An 18,912-nucleotide genomic window follows, 5' to 3' on the forward strand; every position below is an offset into this window, starting at 1 on the left:
GTAATTCTGTGGAGTTTATAACTGTATGAAATAACACATCATGGATATTATATATGCAACATTGTGAACGATGCCTTCTTCAAGGAAACACAAACATTACATTAGTGCTGTATTTAATTGTATTTTTTTAAAATGACCGGAAGGCATACAAGAACCATAACATTATTAAACTCACCTTGAACTCTGATGAATAATCCCTGGTTCTCGTTCCTCTGAAAGTCTTGCTCATTGCAGTCGGGGTTCATGTTTCTGAGAGGTTGTTTAATGTCTGCATCTGCAGCGTTCATGCATTCCCGCACTGCTTTCAACTCGCTCTCTGATATTTCCAATCTCAGCTTCAGACTTTCATTCTCTTTCTCCTTTCCAGCCATTTCCATTTGGAATTCAGTGAATTTGCCGCCGACAACTTTTGTGATTTGGCACAAGACGGTGTCTACAGCCGCTTTCACTGCGTGCTCGATGGTAGAGGCGAGCTCGTCTTGAAAGAACGACACGGAGACACTGACGACCATCTTCACTGACTGTTAGCTTGAGACTGATATCCTTTCTGTATTCACGCTTTTATTATGAATAATATTGGGAGCCTCTCTTTGTTATTCAGTCAGCACTTGACTTATTTAGCAAGTTTCTCTGCTGCTGCAGCTCAACAACCCCACGCAGTCCCACACACACACAATGTAAACAAACCCGTACACACTTCCGCTTCCTCCCTGCTCCCATGGAGACGAGCGCGTCGTGACGTCACGGTAGCGGATTGGCGCCTCCTGCTGGAAACACCCGGATGGAAGCTGACGGTCTCGTGCCAAATTTGTCCCCCCCTGAGTCATGTGACATGTCAGCGTTCTGTTGCTAAGCGCTTCACTGCTTTTGCTCCACAGATCTTGACACTGACAGTTGGAGTTCGTTGGCGCCGTCGTACAATTGTAATCAAATAATTTCTCTTTTTACAGGACAAATTTGTAATACTGTGTTTTTTTCCCCCTCAGAAAACTACATTTATCAATCGATATGGATCACTTGAGAGCGGTATATCGCTACCTCAGCACAGGTGAGTATCCTGAACAAGCCACCAAAGAGGAGAAGAGGGGTATCAGAAAGAAAGCCAGTACATTCGTTTTGAAAGGTAAAAAAAATAGAGAAATATTGAAAATTAATATTAATACATTATAAGTTATTGAAGCCGCCCTGTATTTTTGAAGATGTACATCTAAATAAATGATAAACGTGTGTGTGTGTAATATATATATATATATATAATTTTCATTTTTGATTGGTATGGTAGTCTTAGTTTCTGAACTACTGAATTACTGCCTGACTTGAGTATTTCCAGGGCAGAGATATCAAAAGTAAATTGGATGTCAGTTCTAACACCCACCTTGTTTAATGTAGTTATATTGAACCAGCTGGGGAGGGGCTGATTCACTGTATTGAAGTGATATTGTGCCAAATAAGGTGGGTGTAACATGATATAAAAGTACCTTAGCTGTAATTCTGAAGTGATAAACAACTTCACATTTTACGTGTACATGTTTCAGACATTAATGCTTCAATTTCAAATTTGATTTCCATTCCTATTAACTGATATTAGACAATTACTTATTATAGAAGTTGAGAGCATGAAATGTCCATATGATTTACTGATAACACACGTCACTATAAATTGGTGATGTCATTTTTAGACAGACAGCCTCTTGAAAGCCCTTCTCTTTTTGTGGGTTATGTGAGAAGGCATTTTAAAGTTCTGTTAAACCTGCTCCTAACGCCCCACTCCATCGGTCAGGACCTTGACGTGGTGACGGGGCTTTTTACCAAAGCTGACCTGCAGTATAGTGTTTTTCTTTTTCACTAATGCTTACGCATTAAGTCCTGGATCGCACGTTACAATGGAAATATGCAATCTGATCATGTACTTGTTTTATTGTGAAGAATACAGAAAAAAAAGTTTGCTACATTTTTCAACATGTGCCTTTTTTGTGAATGTCTTTCTGGTTTGGACAACTACACCTGATACACAACCCACTAAAATGATTGAGTGCAGATTTCTGCTTGCCCTGCAGTGCTCTGTTAAGGGTTCCCCAGGACTAAGACTGGACAACTCGGATCTAGATTGACTTCTACTCTAGCATTTACACAAATCTGACATCCTGTATGCTTCATTAGTTAAGAGCCTGAATTATACACACTAAAGTCAGGGACAATATGTTGTGGTTAACAATCATATTGCTTCTAGTTCCAAATTTGTACTTTTGAGTGTTTGAAGTTATGGAAGAAACATTCTTACTTTATAGCATATCATATAATTTGGCTTCATACATATTTAACAAATGCATATACAGTATTACTGATAACAAATGAACAACCACCAATCTGCAGACCTGCTTTGAGAATGACAGGCTCCATTCCAGGACGATGCCAATGATCTGACAAACACTGTAGGAAGTGGCAACACATACCATGAGGGTGTATTACTTCATTTTTTAATGACAAGTTATATGGTTAAACTAAGAGAAATGTGTTTGCAGATTTAGTGCAAGACCATGCATGAATAATGCTAAAGATTAAATCTTTTGACCTGTTCATTCCTTTAATTTTTGACATTCCCTAAATGTTTCGCACAATATACACTGAAGCTACTGTATAACCTATATTAATCATATTGGTGTAAATAACAATATTTGTTGATCACAAACTTATTGGCACATTTTCAATTAAAGTCTGTGTAAGTTAAGGTTAGTCTTAATTGAGTTAGTCACTATTAATCAATTAGAAACCACTACTTATCAATTTAGCAATATTATATATAAAAAAAACCATTAGTTGTAAAACACGCACAGAAACTGAAGCAAAATAGTTTGTGCACTCAGCACAGCATGGTAAAACAAAGGAGTTAGATCCAGATGTGAGAAAAGCACTTGTTACAGTAACTACTACAGCAGAAGGGGAATCGATGAAGAGCGTTGAGGGGAAAAAAATTGTAATACAAAAATCCACAATAATCAGGAAGTATTTGAAGACTAATTCAACTGAAAGGATGGAAAGGAATGGACGTCCCAGGAAAAGTACGACTATAGCATAAAGAACTGTTTGAGCAGCTCGCAAAAATCCACCATTAACAGCCAAGGATTTAAAGAAACATCTGGTATAGCAGTGTATGAAATAACTATACAAAGTCATCTAAACACAAAAGGCTTTTACGCGACCTTACCACATTTCACAACAATTAAAAAAATAAAAAGCGTCTTGAATGATCTTTAGTTAAGGGTGTCAATAATTTTGTCTGCAACTGTATGTGTAATCATGACAACTCCCTGATTGTGATCCATAAGTACAGCAAGTACAGCAACATCAACATGACTACCCACAAATGTGTAGAAATTATTACCAGACTATACTTCTAACTTATTGTTTGTTATAAACATTTTTTTATTTGAAAAGTTACAATTGTAATATCATTTAAGCTGTTCAACTTTATTATTATTATTATTAATTATTATTATTATTATTATTATTATTATTATTATTATTATTAATTAGCATATATATATATATATATATATATATATATATATATATACATATATGTAATTAAACAAGACTTAATGTATTTTATATTTACTGTAAAAGCTATTATGTAATCACGTGAAGAGTAATCAAATAAAATACACAACCATTTATGATACAAAAAACATTGATACATATAAAAAAATTAATATAACACGAATAAATGCCAATAAAAAAGCAAACGTAACTTTCAGTAAGTAAAATGCCGATGTTTTACCCTATCATTTCTGCATCACGAAATCTGATCGTCACGTGACTCGTACGCTAATATGTCACATGACTCAGGGGGGGACAAATTTGGCAGGGGGGCGAAATTTGCCATGACAACGGCAATGGATTCCTTGACCAGGGTGACCAGACGCCCCGGGAAAGCCGGGCTTGCCAGTTTTCAGACTTCATGTTTTTGTCCCGGTCAGAAACAGTAACATTATCTTCCCGGTTTTGTTATTTTGTACTCACATTGCTTATAAGTACACAACTGTAGCGATGTGCTGAGCAAGTTCACAGCAGAGTAATTTTATTATACAATCAATCATGTGAATCACTTGTTTTCTGATTATGTGTTTAATAATTAATATTCTGTTTAACGTCCTGGACCATGGGTATGGATTTATTTATTTATTTAATTGTATCTTGCCAGTGCCACAAGCTGTTCCTAAAATATACCTCCAATGAAGGCCGGATTAACCCACAATTAACTCTGACACTTTTGTAGTGAACATATGGCTCCCTCGATTTCCGTGTTAAATGAACACTTTGGAAAGTGTTAAGAAATTAACCCTGCTAGAGAGTAAAGTTTTCAACACTGTAGGAGTTTAAATGTCATCTCATTCAGTGTAAGTTTAACTATATTGTGCTGTAAAGAAAAAACTCTCTCAGTGAAGAATTTGGACACTAAGTGTAAATGTCACACTGCTATTTAGTAATTTTAACTCACTCAGAAATATTCAGCTTCATAGATTAAATACTATGCTACAGGAATACTTGTAAGACAAAGCACTAATTAAATACACTTCATACAAATTCTAAAAAGGGATCCAGACACATGACTCTATTAAAACAAAGCATTTATTTCACAAAATACACCTTTTGGACACCAAGTACAGTTTATATTATTATTATTATTATTATTTATTTTCTTAGCAGATGCAATTATCCAGTGCGATTTACAATTGTTACAAGATATCACATTATACATTATTTCACATTATACAGATATCACATTATTTATTTTTACATACAATTGCCCATTTATACTTTTAGACAACAGTGTTCATCCACAAGAATAACTGCTGGTAAAGGAAAAAATAAAAAGTACACTTGAATATCATTTTACAAATCAAAATGTCCTCACTGCCATCCTGGGTTATTTTGTACTATTTCTGTAACCCAACTTGTAATTTACACAAATGCATTTAACTCCAGAACATGACATTTTGTTACTGTTTCACTTTAACTGGGTAGATTTTGACATCACAGCCAAAAGTTTATGTCCACGGTGAATGGTTTGGTTGCCTTTGGATCTCATATTTTGGACATTCTTTTGGCTGCGATTTCTAAATCTCCTCAATTCAATGGAAGCAGTGACAAACCTGCACCTTCTGTGGAAGGAGTGATATTTACATCTTCCTTTATATTTCCATATTTATAGAAATTCCCATTGCATAACCAGCCCTCAAAATGCCACAATACTTATTTCAATTCTAAAACTATAGAACTTAAAATCAAAATATAAAAACACCCCATTATTCACTGAAATGTTTTTTTTTCCATTTAGCTTGAGTATTAAAGTTTCTAAATGGATTTTCAAAGCTGTCGAAGCTTTTCTCCATCTTAGATCTGATGGCGTCATGAGAAGATACTAAGCTCATTACATCATCTTTTATATCTGAATGCAATTCATGCACAAGTTTTCAATGACATATTGCCAATGACAGATGTAAGTATCTCTGACCAGCAAGGCGACTTGAATGATTTTTCTTCAGAATCACCGTGAACTTCACAAAGCTGCTACGTGACGAAGGATCTCGCCCAGGAAATGTGTGCGTCTGTAATTGCAAAACTGCAGGGGTATGGTATAGCTACTAATGTTCTAACATCTGCCACTGGAAATATGAACCCTTCAATTGAGAAGAAAGTAGGAGGCGCTTTTTTTTTACACAGAGAATTGTGAGGGTCTGGAAGCCACTCCCAGTGATGTTGTTGAAGCTGACACCCTGGGATCCTTCCTCTCGTCTGCAGTACTTCGTGTGGCAGGAGGTGTCAGCAGTAGCATTTGTTTTAATATATATACAGGTTAATATGTGTGCGTTCATTTCTACACATGTTTGCATGAGCTTCCTCACCCCCCCCCCAGGATACATTCTGTGCCTCCCAGTTTCAGAAGCACTGCTGTAGGAAACAGGGCTACAATCATTTGCATACACAGCAGGCTTGGGATTTTTTGAGTTGAATTCATTTATTTTCACAGCTCTCTGCATTTGAAACCGACGAGAGAGACGCAGGGTCTGCTTTGGTATTCTGGTGTGATTGAGATGCTTTCATTGAGTAAACTGAATTGTTTTTGTTTTGTTTTTAAGTGTCCTGACTGACTGATTCTCTGTGAACTAGACTGTGTTTCTTTAGTTTTTTTGACTCTACAAATCTCTTCCCACACTCACTACACTCAAAAGGTTTCTCTCCCGTGTGGGTTATGTGGTGTGTTCTGAGGCTGTGTCTTCAACTGAAACTCTTCTTACGTACTGGACACACATACGGTTTCTCTCCTGTGTGAATTCACTGGTGATTTTGAAGGTTACCTTTCTGATTAAAACGCCTCCCACAGTCAGGACACTCATACGGTTTCTATCCTGTGAAAGTTAGCTGGTGTTCTTGAAGGTTACCTTTCTGATTAAAACTCCTCCCACACTAAAAATGCTCATACGGTTTCACTCCCTTGTGAATTTGCTGATGTGCTTGAAGTCTATATTTACGATTAAAACCTTTCCCACAATCAGCACAGTGAAATGGTTTATCTGCAGTGTGAGTTAGCTGGTGTCTTTCAAGATCACCTTTCCGATAAAAACTCCTTCCACAATCAGCACAATGAAACAGTTTCTCTCCTGTGTGAATTTGCTGGTGTGCTTGAAGTCTATATTCACGATTAAAACATTTCCCACAATCAGCACAGTGAAACGGTTTATTTCTACTGTGAGTTAGCTGGTGTCTTTGAAGGTCACCTTTCTGATTAAAACTCCTCCCACAGTCAGGACACTTGTATGGTTTCTCTCCTGTGTGAATTCGCTGGTGTGTTCTCAGGTTACATTTCTGATTAAAACTCCTCCCACAGTCAGGACACTCATATGGTTTCTCTCCCGTGTGAATTCGCTGGTGTAGTTTTAATCCAGTTGCACCTCTGAATGTCTTCCCACACTCTGTACAGTGATAGGGTTTCTCTGCTGTGTGACTTTTCTGGTGTATTTTCAGCTTTCCCAGATCACTCAAATTGGTGCCACATTCAGAACAGTTATACAAGATCTGCTCTGAAGGAATCTGCTGGGGAGTCTGTAGGGAAATTAAGTTGCCCTGGGTTTCAGAACTGTCGGGATGTGGAGTCGCTGTATATCCCACAGGAAGTGGTCGGATATCTTCTGCAGGAAGATTCTCAACAGAGTCAGTTCTCAGTTTCTTCCCATATTCATCTTGGGGTGTCGACTCTCTGTGTTTCTGCTTACGCTGCAGTTTCCCATCAGTAGAGATTTTGCTCTGGGGTGCTGGAGTGGAGGTGCGTCTTCCTAGATCTGCTTTAGAAGCGCAGGAAACAGAAGCCAAGGTTACTGCACAGCATTGAATCACAGCCACTTTCCTGCAAGGCCTCACCTCACAGCCATCACTGTTAACAATTAGAACATTGAAAAGCAAGAAAGATGATCAACTCTTAATCCTTCACAAAACAATTGCAATTCTTATATAAACTGTATTTTTGACATTCTACTCACATGCTGTGCTGCTCGTGGACGGCATCGCTCCTTCCTCCTTTCCATCTGCAGCTCTTTCCTGAGGGGGGTGATGTTTCCTCTGAATGGACCCCAGCACAGTACCCTCTTCTCCAACACTAGAACCAGTGTCTTCAGAGACAGGCTGATTGGGTTTCATGCAGATCTGTTCAGGAGGATAATCTACACAGCGGCTAGATTCCATTTTAACTATATTCTCCTCCAGCGTATTGACTTTATTTTCTTTATAAGCTTCCTCTGTGATGTGATCACACTCCAGCTCTACGGCCTCCTCTTTAATGTGGACAGGTTCAAGTTCAGGGATCTCTTTACTTGCTACAATTGTCAGGTCTGTAATCTCCATTATTCTTCCACACCACTCCTGATCACAGATTTCCTCTTTTGTGTAAACAGCTTCTATCGCTGGCCCCTCCTCTGCTTCACTGAAAGCACGTCTCTCTCCAGAATCTGAGTGAAACAAAATTATACATGCTTTTAACTCTCACTGTACAAATAAATACAATCATGTAATTCTGTGGAGTTTATAACTGTATGAAATAACGCATCATGGATATTATATATGCAACATTGTGAACGGTGCCTTCTTCAAGGAAACACAATCATTACAGTAGTGCTGTATTTAATTGTATTTTTTTAATGACTGGAAGGCATACAAGAACCATAACATTATTAATCTCACCTTTAACTCTGATTAATAATCCCTGGTTCTCATTCCTCTGAAAGTCTTGTTCATTGCAGTCGGGGTTCATGTTTCTGAGAGGTTGTTTAATGTCTGCATCTGCAGCGTTCATGCATTCCCGCACCGCTTTCAACTCGCTCTCTGATATTTCCAATCTCAGCTTCAGACTTTCATTCTCTTTCTCCTTTCCAGCCATTTCCATTCGGAATTCAGTGAATTTGCCGCCGACAACTTTTGTGATTTGGCACAAGACGGTGTCTACAGCCGCTTTCACTGCGTGCTCGATGGTAGAGGCGAGCTCGTCTTGAAAGAACGACACGGAGACGCTGACGTCCATCTTCACTGACTGTTAGCTTGAGACTGATATCCTTTCTGTATTCACGCTTTTATTATGAATAATATTGTGAGCCTCTCTTTGTTATTCAGTCAGCACTTGACTTATTTAGCAAGTTTCTCTGCTGCTGCAGTTCAACAACCCCACGCAGTCCCACACACACAATGTAAACAAACCCGCACACACTTCCGCTTCCTCCCTGCTCCCATGGAGACGAGCGCGTCGTGACGTCACGTTAGCGGATTGGCGCCTCCTGCTGGAAGCACCCGGATGGAAGCTGACGGCAATGGATTCCTTGACCAGGGTGACCAGACGCCCCGGTAAAGCCGGGCTTGGCAGTTTACACACTTCATGTTTTTGTCCCGGTCAGAAACAGTAACATTATCTTCCCGGTTTTGTTATTTTGTACTCACATTGCTTATAAGTACACAACTGTAGCAATGTGCTGAGCAAGTTCACAGCAGAGTGATTTTATTATACAATCAATCGTGTGAATCACTTGTTTTCTGATTATGTGTTTAATAATTCATATTCTGTTTAACGTCCTGGACCATGGCTAAGTATTTATTTACTTAATTGTATCTTGCCAGTGCCACAAGCTGTTCCTAAAATATACCTTCAATGAAGGCCGGATTAACCCATAATTAACTCTGACACTTTTGTAGTGAACATATGGCTCCCTCGATTTCCGTGTTAAATGAACACTTTGGAAAGTGTTAAGAAATTAACCCTGCTAGAGAGTAAAGTTTTCAACACGGTAGGAGTTTAAATGTCATCTCATTCAGTGTAAGTTTAACTATATTGTGGTGTAAGTGTAAATGTCACACTGCTATTTAGTAATTTTAACTCACTCATAAATATTTCATAGATTAAATACTATGCTACAGGAATACTTGTAAGACAAAGCACTAATTAAATACACTTCATACAAATTCTAAAAAGGGATCCAGACACATGACTCTATTAAATCAAAGCATTTATTTCACAAAATACACCTTTTGGACACCAAGTACAGTTTATATTATTATTATTATTATTATTATTATTATTTATTTTCTTAGCAGGCAATTATCCTGTGCGACTTACAATTGTTACAAGATATCACATTATACATTATTTCACATTATACAGATATCACATTATTTATTTTTACATACAATTACCCATTTATACTTTTAGACAACAGTGTTCATCCATAAGAATAACTGCTGGTAAAGGAAATAAAAAAGTACACTTGAATATCATTTTCCAAATCAAAATGTCCTCACTGCCATCCTGGGTTATTTTGTATTATTTCTGTAGCCCAACTTTTAATTTACACAAATGCATTTAACTCCAGAACATGACATTTTGTTACTGTTTCACTTTAACTCGGGAGATTTTGACATCACAGCCAAAGGTTTGTGTCCACGGTGAGTGGTTTGGTTGCCTTTGGATCTCATATTTTGGACGTTCTTTGTGAACACACTTTTGGCTGCGATTTCTAAATCTCCTCAATTCAATCGAAGCAGTGACAAACCTGCACCTTCTGTGGAAGGAGTGATATTTACATCTTCCTTTATATTTTCATATTTATAGAAATTCCCATTGCATAACCAGCCCTCAAAGTGCCACGATACTTATTTCAATTCCAAAACTATAGAACTTAAAATCAAAATACAAATACACCCCATTATTCACCAAAATGTTTTTTCCATTTAGCTTCAGTATTAAAGTTTGTAAATGGATTTTCAAAGCTGTCAAAGCTTTTCTCCATCTTAGATCTAATGGTGTCATGAGAAGATACGAAGCCCATTACATCATCTTTTATATCTGAATGCAATTCATGCACAAGTTCCTCCATATTTCCAATGACAGATGGAAGCATCTCTGACCGGCAAAGTGACTTGAATTATTTTTCTTTAGAATCACCGGGAACTTCACAAAGCTGCTACGTGACGAAGGATCTCGCCCAGGAAATGTGTGCGTCTGTAATTGCAAAACTGCAGGGGTATGGTGTAGCTACTAATGTTCTAACATCTGTCACTGGAAATATGTACCCTTAAAGTGAGAACAAAATAGGAGGCACTTTTTTTACACAGAGACTGGTGAGGGTCTGGAAGCCACTCCCCAGTAATGTTGTTGAAGCTGACACCCTGGGACCCTTCCTCTCGTCTGCGGTACTTCGTGTGGCAGGAGGTGTCAGCAGTAGCATTTGTTTTAATATCTATACAGATTAAGATGTGTGCGGTCATTTCTACACGTTTCCCTGAGCTTTCTCACACCTCACCCCCCCCCCAGGATACATTCTGTGCCTCCCCAGTTTCAGAAGCACTGCTGTAGGAAACAGGGCTACAATCATTTGCATACACAGCAGGCTTGAGATTTTTTTAGTTGAATTTGTTTATTTTCACAGCTCTCTGCATTTGAAACCGACGAGAGAGACGCAGGGTCTGCTTTGGTATTCTGGTGTGATTGAGATGCTTTCATTGAGTAAACTGAATTGTTTTTGTTTTGTTTTTAAGTGTCCTGACTGACAATCTCTGTGAACTAGACTGTGTTTCTTTAGTTTATTTGACTCTACAAATCTCTTCCCACACTCACTACACTCAAAAGGTTTCTCTACCGGGTAGGTTATGTGGTGTGTTCTGAGGTTGTCTTTCCGATTGAAACTTCTCCACATACTGGACTCACATACGGTTTCTCTCCTGTGTGAATTTGCTGGTGTGCTTGAAGTATATATTTACGATTAAAACGTTTCCCACAATCAGCACACTGAAACGGTTTCTCTCCTGTGTGGGTTAGCTGGTGTCTTTGAAGATCACCTTTCTGATAAAAACTCCTCCCACAATCTGCACAGTGAAACTGTTTCTCCCCTGTGTGAATTCGCTGGTGTAACTGAAGTCCAAGTTTCTGATAAAATCTCTTCCCAAAATCAGCACAGTGAAACGGTTTCTCTCCCGTGTGAATTTGCTGGTGTGTTTGAAGTAAAGTTTTACGATTAAAACCTTTCCCACAATCAGCACAGTGAAACGGTTTATCTGTACTGTGAGTTAGCTGGTGTCTTTGAAGGTCAATTTTCTGATTAAAACTCCTCCCACAATCAGCACAGTGAAACGGTTTCTCTCCTCTGTGAATTTGCTGGTGTTTTTTAAGGTTACTTTTGAGATTAAAACTCCTCCCACAGTCAGGACACTCATGAGGTTTCTCCCCTGTGTGAGTTAGCTGGTGTTTTTGAAGGTTACCTTTATGATTAAAATTCTTACCACAATCTGCACAGTGAATCAGTTTCTCCCCCGTGTGAATTCGCTGGTGGAGTTTTAATCCAGTTGCACCTCTGAATGTTTTCCCACACTCTGTACAGTTATTTGGTTTCTCTCCTGTGTGACTACGCTGGTGTATTTTCAGCTTTCCTCGGTCACTGAAATTGGTGCCACATTCAGAACAGTGATACAAGATCTGCTCTGAAGGAATCTGCTGGGGAGTTTGTAGGGAAATGAAGTTGCCCTGGGTTGCAGAACTGTCGGGATGTGGAGTCGCTGTATATCCCACAGAAAGTGGTCGGCTATCTTGTGTAGAAAGATTCTGAACCGAGCGAGTTCTCAGTTTCTTCACATAATCATCTTGGGGTGTCGAATCTCTGTGTTTCTGCTTACGCTGCAGTTTCCCATCAGAAGAGATTTTGCTCTGGGGTGCTGGAGTGGAGGTGCATCTTCCTAGATCTGCTTTAGAAGCGCAGGAGACAGAAGCCAAGGTTACTGCACAGCATTGAATCACAGCCACTTTCCTGCAAGGCGTCACCTCACAGCCATCACTGTTAACAATTAGAACATTGAAAAGCAAGAAAGATGATAAACTCTTAATCCTTCACAAAACAATTGCAATTCTTATATAAACTGTAATTTTGACATTCTACTCACATGCTGTGCTGCTCGTGGACGGCATCGCTCCTTCCTCCTTTCCATCTGCAGCTCTTTCCTGAGGGGGGTGATGTTTCCTCTGAATGGACCCCAGCACAGTGCCCGCTTCTCCAACACTAGAACCAGTGTCTTCAGAGACAGGCTGATTGGGTTTCATGCAGGCATGTTCAGGAGGATAATCTTCACAATGGCTAGATTCCATCTTAACTATATTCTCCTCCAGTGTATCGACTTTATTTTCTTTACTAACTTCCTCTGTGATGTGAACACACTCCAGCTCTACGGCCTCCTCTTTAATGTGGACAGGTTCAAGTTCAGGGATCTCTTTACTTTCTACAATTGTCAGGTCTGTAATCTCCATTATTCTTCCACACCACTCCTGATCACAGATTTCCTCTTGTGTGTAAACAGCTTCTATCACTGGCCCCTCCTCTGCTTCACTGAAAGCACGTCTCTCTCCAGAATCTGCGTGAAACCAAATTATACATGCTTTTAACCCTCACTGTACAAATAAATACAGCATTGTAATACTGAGGAGTTTATAACTGTATGAAATAACACATCATGGATATTATATATGCAACATTGTGAACGGTGCCTTCTTCAAGGAAACACAATCATTACAGTAGTGCTGTATTTAATTGTATTTATTTTAATGACTGGAAGGCATACAAGAACCATAACATTATTAAACTCACCTTGAACTCTGATGAATAATCCCTGGTTCTCGTTCCTCTGAAAGTCTTGTTCATTGCAGTCGGGGTTCATGTTTCTGAGAGGTTGTTTAATGTCTGCATCTGCAGCGTTCATGCATTCCCGCACTGCTTTCAACTCGCTCTCTGATATTTCCAATCTCAGCTTCAGGCTTTCATTCTCTTTCTCCTTTCCAGCCATTTCCATTCGGAATTCAGTGAATTTGCCGCCGACAACTTTTGTGATTTCGCACAAGACGGTGTCTACAGCCGCTTTCACTGCGTGCTCGATGGTAGAGGCGAGCTCGTCTTGAAAGAACGACACGGAGACACTGACGTCCATCTTCACTGACTGTTAGCTTGAGACTGATATCCTTTCTGTATTCACGCTTTTATTATGAATAATATTGGGAGCCTCTCTTTGTTATTCAGTCAGCACTTGACTTATTTAGCAAGTTTCTCTGCTGCTGCAGCTCAACAACCCCACGCAGTCCCACACACACAATGTAAACAAACCCGCACACACTTCCGCTTCCTCCCTGCTCCCATGGAGACGAGCGCGTCGTGACGTCACGTTAGCGGATTGGCGCCTCCTGCTGGAAGCACCCGGATGGAAGCTGACGGCAATGGATTCCTTGACCAGGGTGACCAGACGCCCCGGTAAAGCCGGGCTTGCCAGTTTTCAGACTTCATGTTTTTGTCCCGGTCAGAAACAGTAACATTATCTTCCCGGTTTTCTTATTTTGTACTCACATTGCTTATAAGTACACAACTGTAGCGATGTGCTGAGCAAGTTCACAGCAGAGTGATTTTATTATACAATCAATCATGTGAATCACTTGTTTTCTGATTATGTGTTTAATAATTCATATTCTGTTTAACGTCCTGGACCATGGCTATGTATTTATGTATTTATTTAATTGTATCTTGCCAGTGCCACAAGCTGTTCCTAAAATATACCTCCAATGAAGGCCGGATTAACCCATAATTAACTCTGACACCTTTGTAGTGAACATATGGCTCCCTCGATTTCCGTGTTAAATGAACACTTTGGAAAGTGTTAAGAAATTAACCCTGCTAGAGAGTAAAGTTTTCAACACTGTAGGAGTTTAAATGTCATCTCGTTCAGTGTAAGTTTAACTATATTGTGGTGTAAGTGTAAATGTCACACTGCTATTTAGTAATTTTAACTCACTCATAAATATTCAGCTTCATAGATTAAATACTATGCTACAGGAATATTTGTAAGACAAAGCAGTAATTAAATACACTTCATACAAATTCTAAAAAGGGATCCAGACACATGACTCTATTAAATCAAAGCATTTATTTCACAAAATACATCTTTTGGACACCAAGTACAGTTTATAATTTTTGGATGTCAGTTACTTTTAGACAACAGTGTTCATCCACAAGAATAACTGCTGGTAAAGGAAGAAAAAAAAGTACACTTGAATATCATTTTACAAATCAAAATGTCCTCACTGCCATCCTGGGTTATTTTGTACTATTTCTGTAGCCCAACTTGTAATTCACACAAATGCATTTAACTCCAGAACATGACATTGTGTTACTGTTTCACTTTAACTCGGGAGATTTTGACATCACAGCAAAAAGTTTGTGTCCACGGTGAGTGGTTTGGTTGCCTTTCGATCTCATATTTTGGACGTTCTTTGTGAACACACTTTTGGTTGCGATTTCTAAATCTCCTCAATTCAATGGAAGCAGTGACAAACCTGCACCTTCTGTGGAAGGAGTGATATTTACATCTTCCTTTATATCTCCATATTTATAGAAATTCCCATTGCATAACCAGCCCTCAAAGTGCCACGATACTTATTTCAATTCCAAAACTATAGAACTTAAAATCAAAATACAAATACACCCCATTATTCACTGAAATGTTTTTTTCCATTTAGCTTCAGTATTAAAGTTTGTAAATGGATTTTCAAAGCTGTCGAGGCTTTTCTCCATCTTAGATCTAATGGTGTGGTGAGAAGATACGAAGCCCATTACATCATCTTTTATATCTGAATGCAATTCATGCACAAGTTCCTCCATATTTCCAATGAGAGATGGAAGTATCTCTGACCAGCAAAGTGGCTTGAATGATTTTTCTTTAGAATCACCGGGAACTTCACAAAGCTGCTATGTGACAAAGATTATTATTATTATTTATTTCTTAGCCGACGCCCTTATCCAGGGCAACTTACAATTGTTACAAGATATCACGTTATTTTTACATACAATTACCCATTGATACAGTTGGGTTTTTACTGGAGAAATCTAGGTAAAGTACCTTGCTCAAGGGTACAGCAGCAGCGTCCCCCACCTGGGATTGAACCTACGACCCTCCGGTCAAGAGTCCAGAGCCCTAACCACTACTCCACACTGCTGCCCTATCTCGCCCAAAAAATGTGTGCGTCTGTAATTGCAAAACTGCAGGGTTGTGGTGTAGCTACTAATGTTCTAACATCTGTCATTGGAAATATGGACCCTTAAATTGAGAATAAAATAGGAGGCACTTTTTTTACACAGAGAATTGTGAGGGTCTGGAAGCCACTCCCCAGTAATGTTGTTGAAGCTGACACCCTGTGACCCTTCCTCTCGTCTGCGGTACTTCGTGTGGCAGGAGGTGTCAGCAGTAGCATTTGTTTTAATATATATACAGATTAATATGTGCGCGGTCATTTCTACACATGTTTGCCTGAGCTCCCCCCCCCCCCCCCCGGATACATCCTGTGCCTCCCCAGTTTCAGAAGCACTGCTGTAGGAAACAGGGCTACAATCATTTGCATACACAGCAGGCTTAGGATTTTTTGAGTTGAATTTGTTTATTTTCACAGTTCCCTGCATCTGAAACTGACGAGAGAGACGCAGGGTCTGCTTTGGTATTCTGGTGTGATTGAGATGCTTTCATTGAGAAAACTGAATTTTTTTTTTTTTTTTTTGTAAGTGTCCTACCTCACTACAGCTCTGTGAACTAGCCTGTGTTTCTTTAGTTTTTTTGACTCTACAAATCTCTTCCCACAGTCACTATAATCAAAAGGTTTCTCTCCCGTGTGGATTATGTGGTGTGTTCTGAGGCTGTGTCTTCGACTGAAACTCTTCCCACATACTGGACTCACATACGGTTTCAATCCTGTGTGAGTTAGCTGGTGTTTTTCAAGGTTACATTTCTGATTAAAACTCTTCCCACAATCAGCACAGTTAAACATTTTCAACGCCGTGTGAATTCGCTGGTGTGCTTGAAGTCTATCTTTACGATTAAAACCTTTCCCACAATCAGCACAGTAAAACGGTTTGTCTCGCGTGTGGGTATTGTGGTGTATTCTCAGGCTGTCTTTCCAATTGAAACTCCTCCCACATAAAGGACACACATATGGTTTCTCTCCTGTGTGAATCCGCTGGTGTGCTTGAAGTCTATCTTTACGATTAAAACCTTTCCCACAATCAGCACAGTGAAATGGTTTGTCTCGCGTGTGGGTATTGTGGTGTATTCTCAGGCTGTCTTTCCGATTGAAACCCCTCCCACATACTGGACACACATATGGTTTCTCTCCTGTGTGAATCCGCTGGTGTGCTTGAAGGTTAGATTTCTGATTAAAACTCCTCCCACAGTCAGGACACACATATGATTTATCTCCTGTGTGAATACGTTGGTGTAGTTTTAATCCAGTTGCAAATCTGAATGTCTTCCCACACTCTGTACAGTGATTGGGTTTCTTCCCTGTGTGAATACGCTGGTGTATTTTCAGCTTTCCCCGGTCACTGAAATTGGTGCCACATTCAGAACAGTGATATAAGATCTGCTCTGAAGGAATCTGCTGTGGAGTTTGTAGGGAAATGAAGTTGCCCTGGGTTGCAGAACTGTCGGGATGTGGAGTCGCTGTATATCCCACAGGAAGTGGTCGGCTATGTCGTGCAGAAAGATTCTGAACCGAGCGAGTTCTCAGTTTCTTCACATATTCATCTTGGGGTGTCGACTCTCTGTGTTTCTGCTTACGGTGCAGTTTCCCATCAGAAGAGATTTTGCTCTGGGGTGCTGGAGTGGAGGTGCGTCTTCCTAGATCTGCTTTAGAAGCGCAGGAAACAGAAGCCAAGGTTACTGCACAGCATTGAATCACAGCCACTTTCCTGCAAGGCTTCACCTCACAGCCATCACTGTTAACAATTAGAACATTGAAAAGCAAGACAAATGATAAACTCTTAATCCTTCACAAAACAATTGCAATTCTTATATAAACTGTATTTTTGACATTCTACTCACAGGCTGTGCTGCTCGTGGACGGCATCGCTCCTTCCTCCTTTCCATCTGCAGCTCTTTCCTGAGGGGGGTGATGTTTCCTCTGAATGGACCACAGCACAGTGCCCTCTTCTCCAACACTAGAACCAGTGTCTTCAGAGACAGGCTGATTGGGCTTCATGCAGATCTGTTCAGGAGGATAATCTTCACAATGGCTAGATTCCATCTTAACTATATTCTCCTCCAGCGTATTGACTTTATTTTCTTTACTAACTTCCTCTGTGATGTGATCACACTCCAGCTCTGCGGCCCCCTCTTTAATGTGGACAGGTTCAAGTTCAGGGACGTCTTTACTTTCAGCACTTGTCAGCTCTGTAATCTCCATTATTCTTCCACACCACTCCTGATCACAGATTTCCTCTTTTGTGTAAACAGCTTCTATCACTGGCCCCTCCCCTGCTTCACTGAAAGCAGGACTCTCTCCAGAATCTGCGTGAAACAAAATTATACATGCTTTTAACACTCACTGTACAAATAAATACAATCATGTAATTCTGTGGAGTTTATAAATGTATGAAATAACACATCATGGATATTATATATGCAACATTGTGAACGATGCCTTCTTCAAGGAAACACAATCATTACAGTAGAGCTGTATTTAATTGTATTTTTTTTAAATGACTGGAAGGCATACAAGAACCATAACATTATTAAAAATCACCTTTAACTCTGGTGAATAACCTCTGGCTCTCAATCCTCGGATGGTTTTGTTCCTTACAGTCCGTGTTCATGTTTCCGAGGCCTTGTCTGATGTTTGCATCCGCAGCGCTGACACACAGACGCACCGCTTTCAACTCGCTCTCTGATATTTCCAATCTCAGCTTCAGACTTTCATTCTCTTTCTCCTTTCCAGCCATTTCCATTTGGAATTCAGTGAATTTGCCGCCGACAACTTTTGTGATTTGGCACAAGACGGTGTCTACAGCCGCTTTCACTGCGTGCTCGATGGTAGAGGCGAGCTCGTCTTGAAAGAACGACACGGAGACGCTGACGTCCATCTTCACTGACTGTTAGCTTGAGACTGATATCCTTTCTGTATTCACGCTTTTATTATGAATAATACTGGGAGCCTCTCTTTGTTATTCAGTCAGCACTTGACTTATTTAGCAAGTTTCTCTGCTGCTGCAGCTCAACAACCCCACGCAGTCCCACACACACAATGTAAACAAACCCGCACACACTTCCGCTTCCTCCCTGCTCCCATGGAGACGAGCGCGTCGTGACGTCACGTTAGCGGATTGGCGCCTCCTGCTGGAAGCACCCGGATGGAAGCTGACGGCAATGGATTCCTTGACCAGGGTGACCAGACGCCCCGGTAAAGCCGGGCTTGCCAGTATTCAGACTTCATGTTTTTGTCCCGGTCAGAAACAGTAACATTATCTTCCCGGTTTTCTTATTTTGTACTCACATTGCTTATAAGTACACAACTGTAGCGATGTGCTG

The 18,912-nt window shown here is 39.9% G+C and overlaps 3 protein-coding genes across 5 annotated transcripts; all 3 read right to left on the reverse strand.

Moving 5' to 3' along the window:
* Window positions 1-4,611: 4,611 nt before the first annotated feature.
* Window positions 4,612-7,999, reverse strand: LOC131724855 (zinc finger protein 2-like). The gene is made up of 2 exons (XM_059017808.1): window positions 7,539-7,999; window positions 4,612-7,340 (listed from the first exon to the last, which is right to left on the reverse strand). Exons 1-2 carry the CDS (start codon window positions 7,897-7,899, stop codon window positions 6,469-6,471), a joined length of 1,233 nt encoding a protein of 410 aa, XP_058873791.1. The 5' UTR covers window positions 7,900-7,999; the 3' UTR covers window positions 4,612-6,468.
* A 1,535-nt stretch (window positions 8,000-9,534) lies between these two features.
* On the reverse strand, window positions 9,535-12,929 carry LOC117407688 (zinc finger protein 501-like). Of its 2 annotated transcripts, none has more exons than XM_034914651.2 (2): window positions 12,469-12,929; window positions 9,535-12,270 (listed from the first exon to the last, which is right to left on the reverse strand). In XM_034914651.2, the coding sequence occupies exons 1-2, from the start codon at window positions 12,827-12,829 to the stop codon at window positions 11,183-11,185; spliced, it is 1,449 nt and encodes a 482-aa protein (XP_034770542.2). In that variant the 5' UTR covers window positions 12,830-12,929; the 3' UTR covers window positions 9,535-11,182. The 2 variants fall into 2 exon arrangements, with proteins under 2 accessions (XP_034770542.2, XP_058873753.1); XM_059017770.1 differs by having other exon boundaries at window positions 9,535-12,273.
* A 1,541-nt stretch (window positions 12,930-14,470) lies between these two features.
* LOC131724828 (zinc finger protein 660-like) lies at window positions 14,471-18,661 on the reverse strand. Of its 2 annotated transcripts, none has more exons than XM_059017703.1 (3): window positions 18,131-18,661; window positions 17,431-17,895; window positions 14,471-17,232 (listed from the first exon to the last, which is right to left on the reverse strand). In XM_059017703.1, the coding sequence occupies exons 1-3, from the start codon at window positions 18,465-18,467 to the stop codon at window positions 16,121-16,123; spliced, it is 1,914 nt and encodes a 637-aa protein (XP_058873686.1). In that variant the 5' UTR covers window positions 18,468-18,661; the 3' UTR covers window positions 14,471-16,120. The 2 variants fall into 2 exon arrangements, with proteins under 2 accessions (XP_058873686.1, XP_058873684.1); XM_059017701.1 differs by having other exon boundaries at window positions 14,471-17,235.
* Window positions 18,662-18,912: the final 251 nt, after the last annotated feature.

This window comes from Acipenser ruthenus, chromosome 57, assembly GCF_902713425.1.
Source record: "Acipenser ruthenus chromosome 57, fAciRut3.2 maternal haplotype, whole genome shotgun sequence".
NCBI lineage: Eukaryota > Metazoa > Chordata > Actinopteri > Acipenseriformes > Acipenseridae > Acipenser > Acipenser ruthenus.

Bases quoted from the DNA above. Each gene is read 5' to 3' on its own strand.
- LOC131724855 (XM_059017808.1), bottom strand. From the start codon at position 7,899: ATGGAGATTACAGACCTGACAATTGTAGCAAGTAAAGAGATCCCTGAA. The intron at 7,341-7,538 runs GTGAGTAGAATG...CTTCTAAAGCAG, and splicing joins GTCCACGAGCAGCACAGCAT to ATCTAGGAAGACGCACCTCC.
- LOC117407688 (XM_059017770.1), bottom strand. From the start codon at position 12,829: ATGGAGATTACAGACCTGACAATTGTAGAAAGTAAAGAGATCCCTGAA. The intron at 12,274-12,468 runs GTGAGTAGAATG...GCGCTTCTAAAG, and splicing joins GTCCACGAGCAGCACAGCAT to CAGATCTAGGAAGATGCACC.
- LOC131724828 (XM_059017701.1), bottom strand. From the start codon at position 18,467: ATGGACGTCAGCGTCTCCGTGTCGTTCTTTCAAGACGAGCTCGCCTCT. The intron at 17,896-18,130 runs GTGATTTTTAAT...TGTTTCACGCAG, and splicing joins GTTATTCACCAGAGTTAAAG to ATTCTGGAGAGAGTCCTGCT. The intron at 17,236-17,430 runs GTGAGTAGAATG...GCGCTTCTAAAG, and splicing joins GTCCACGAGCAGCACAGCCT to CAGATCTAGGAAGACGCACC.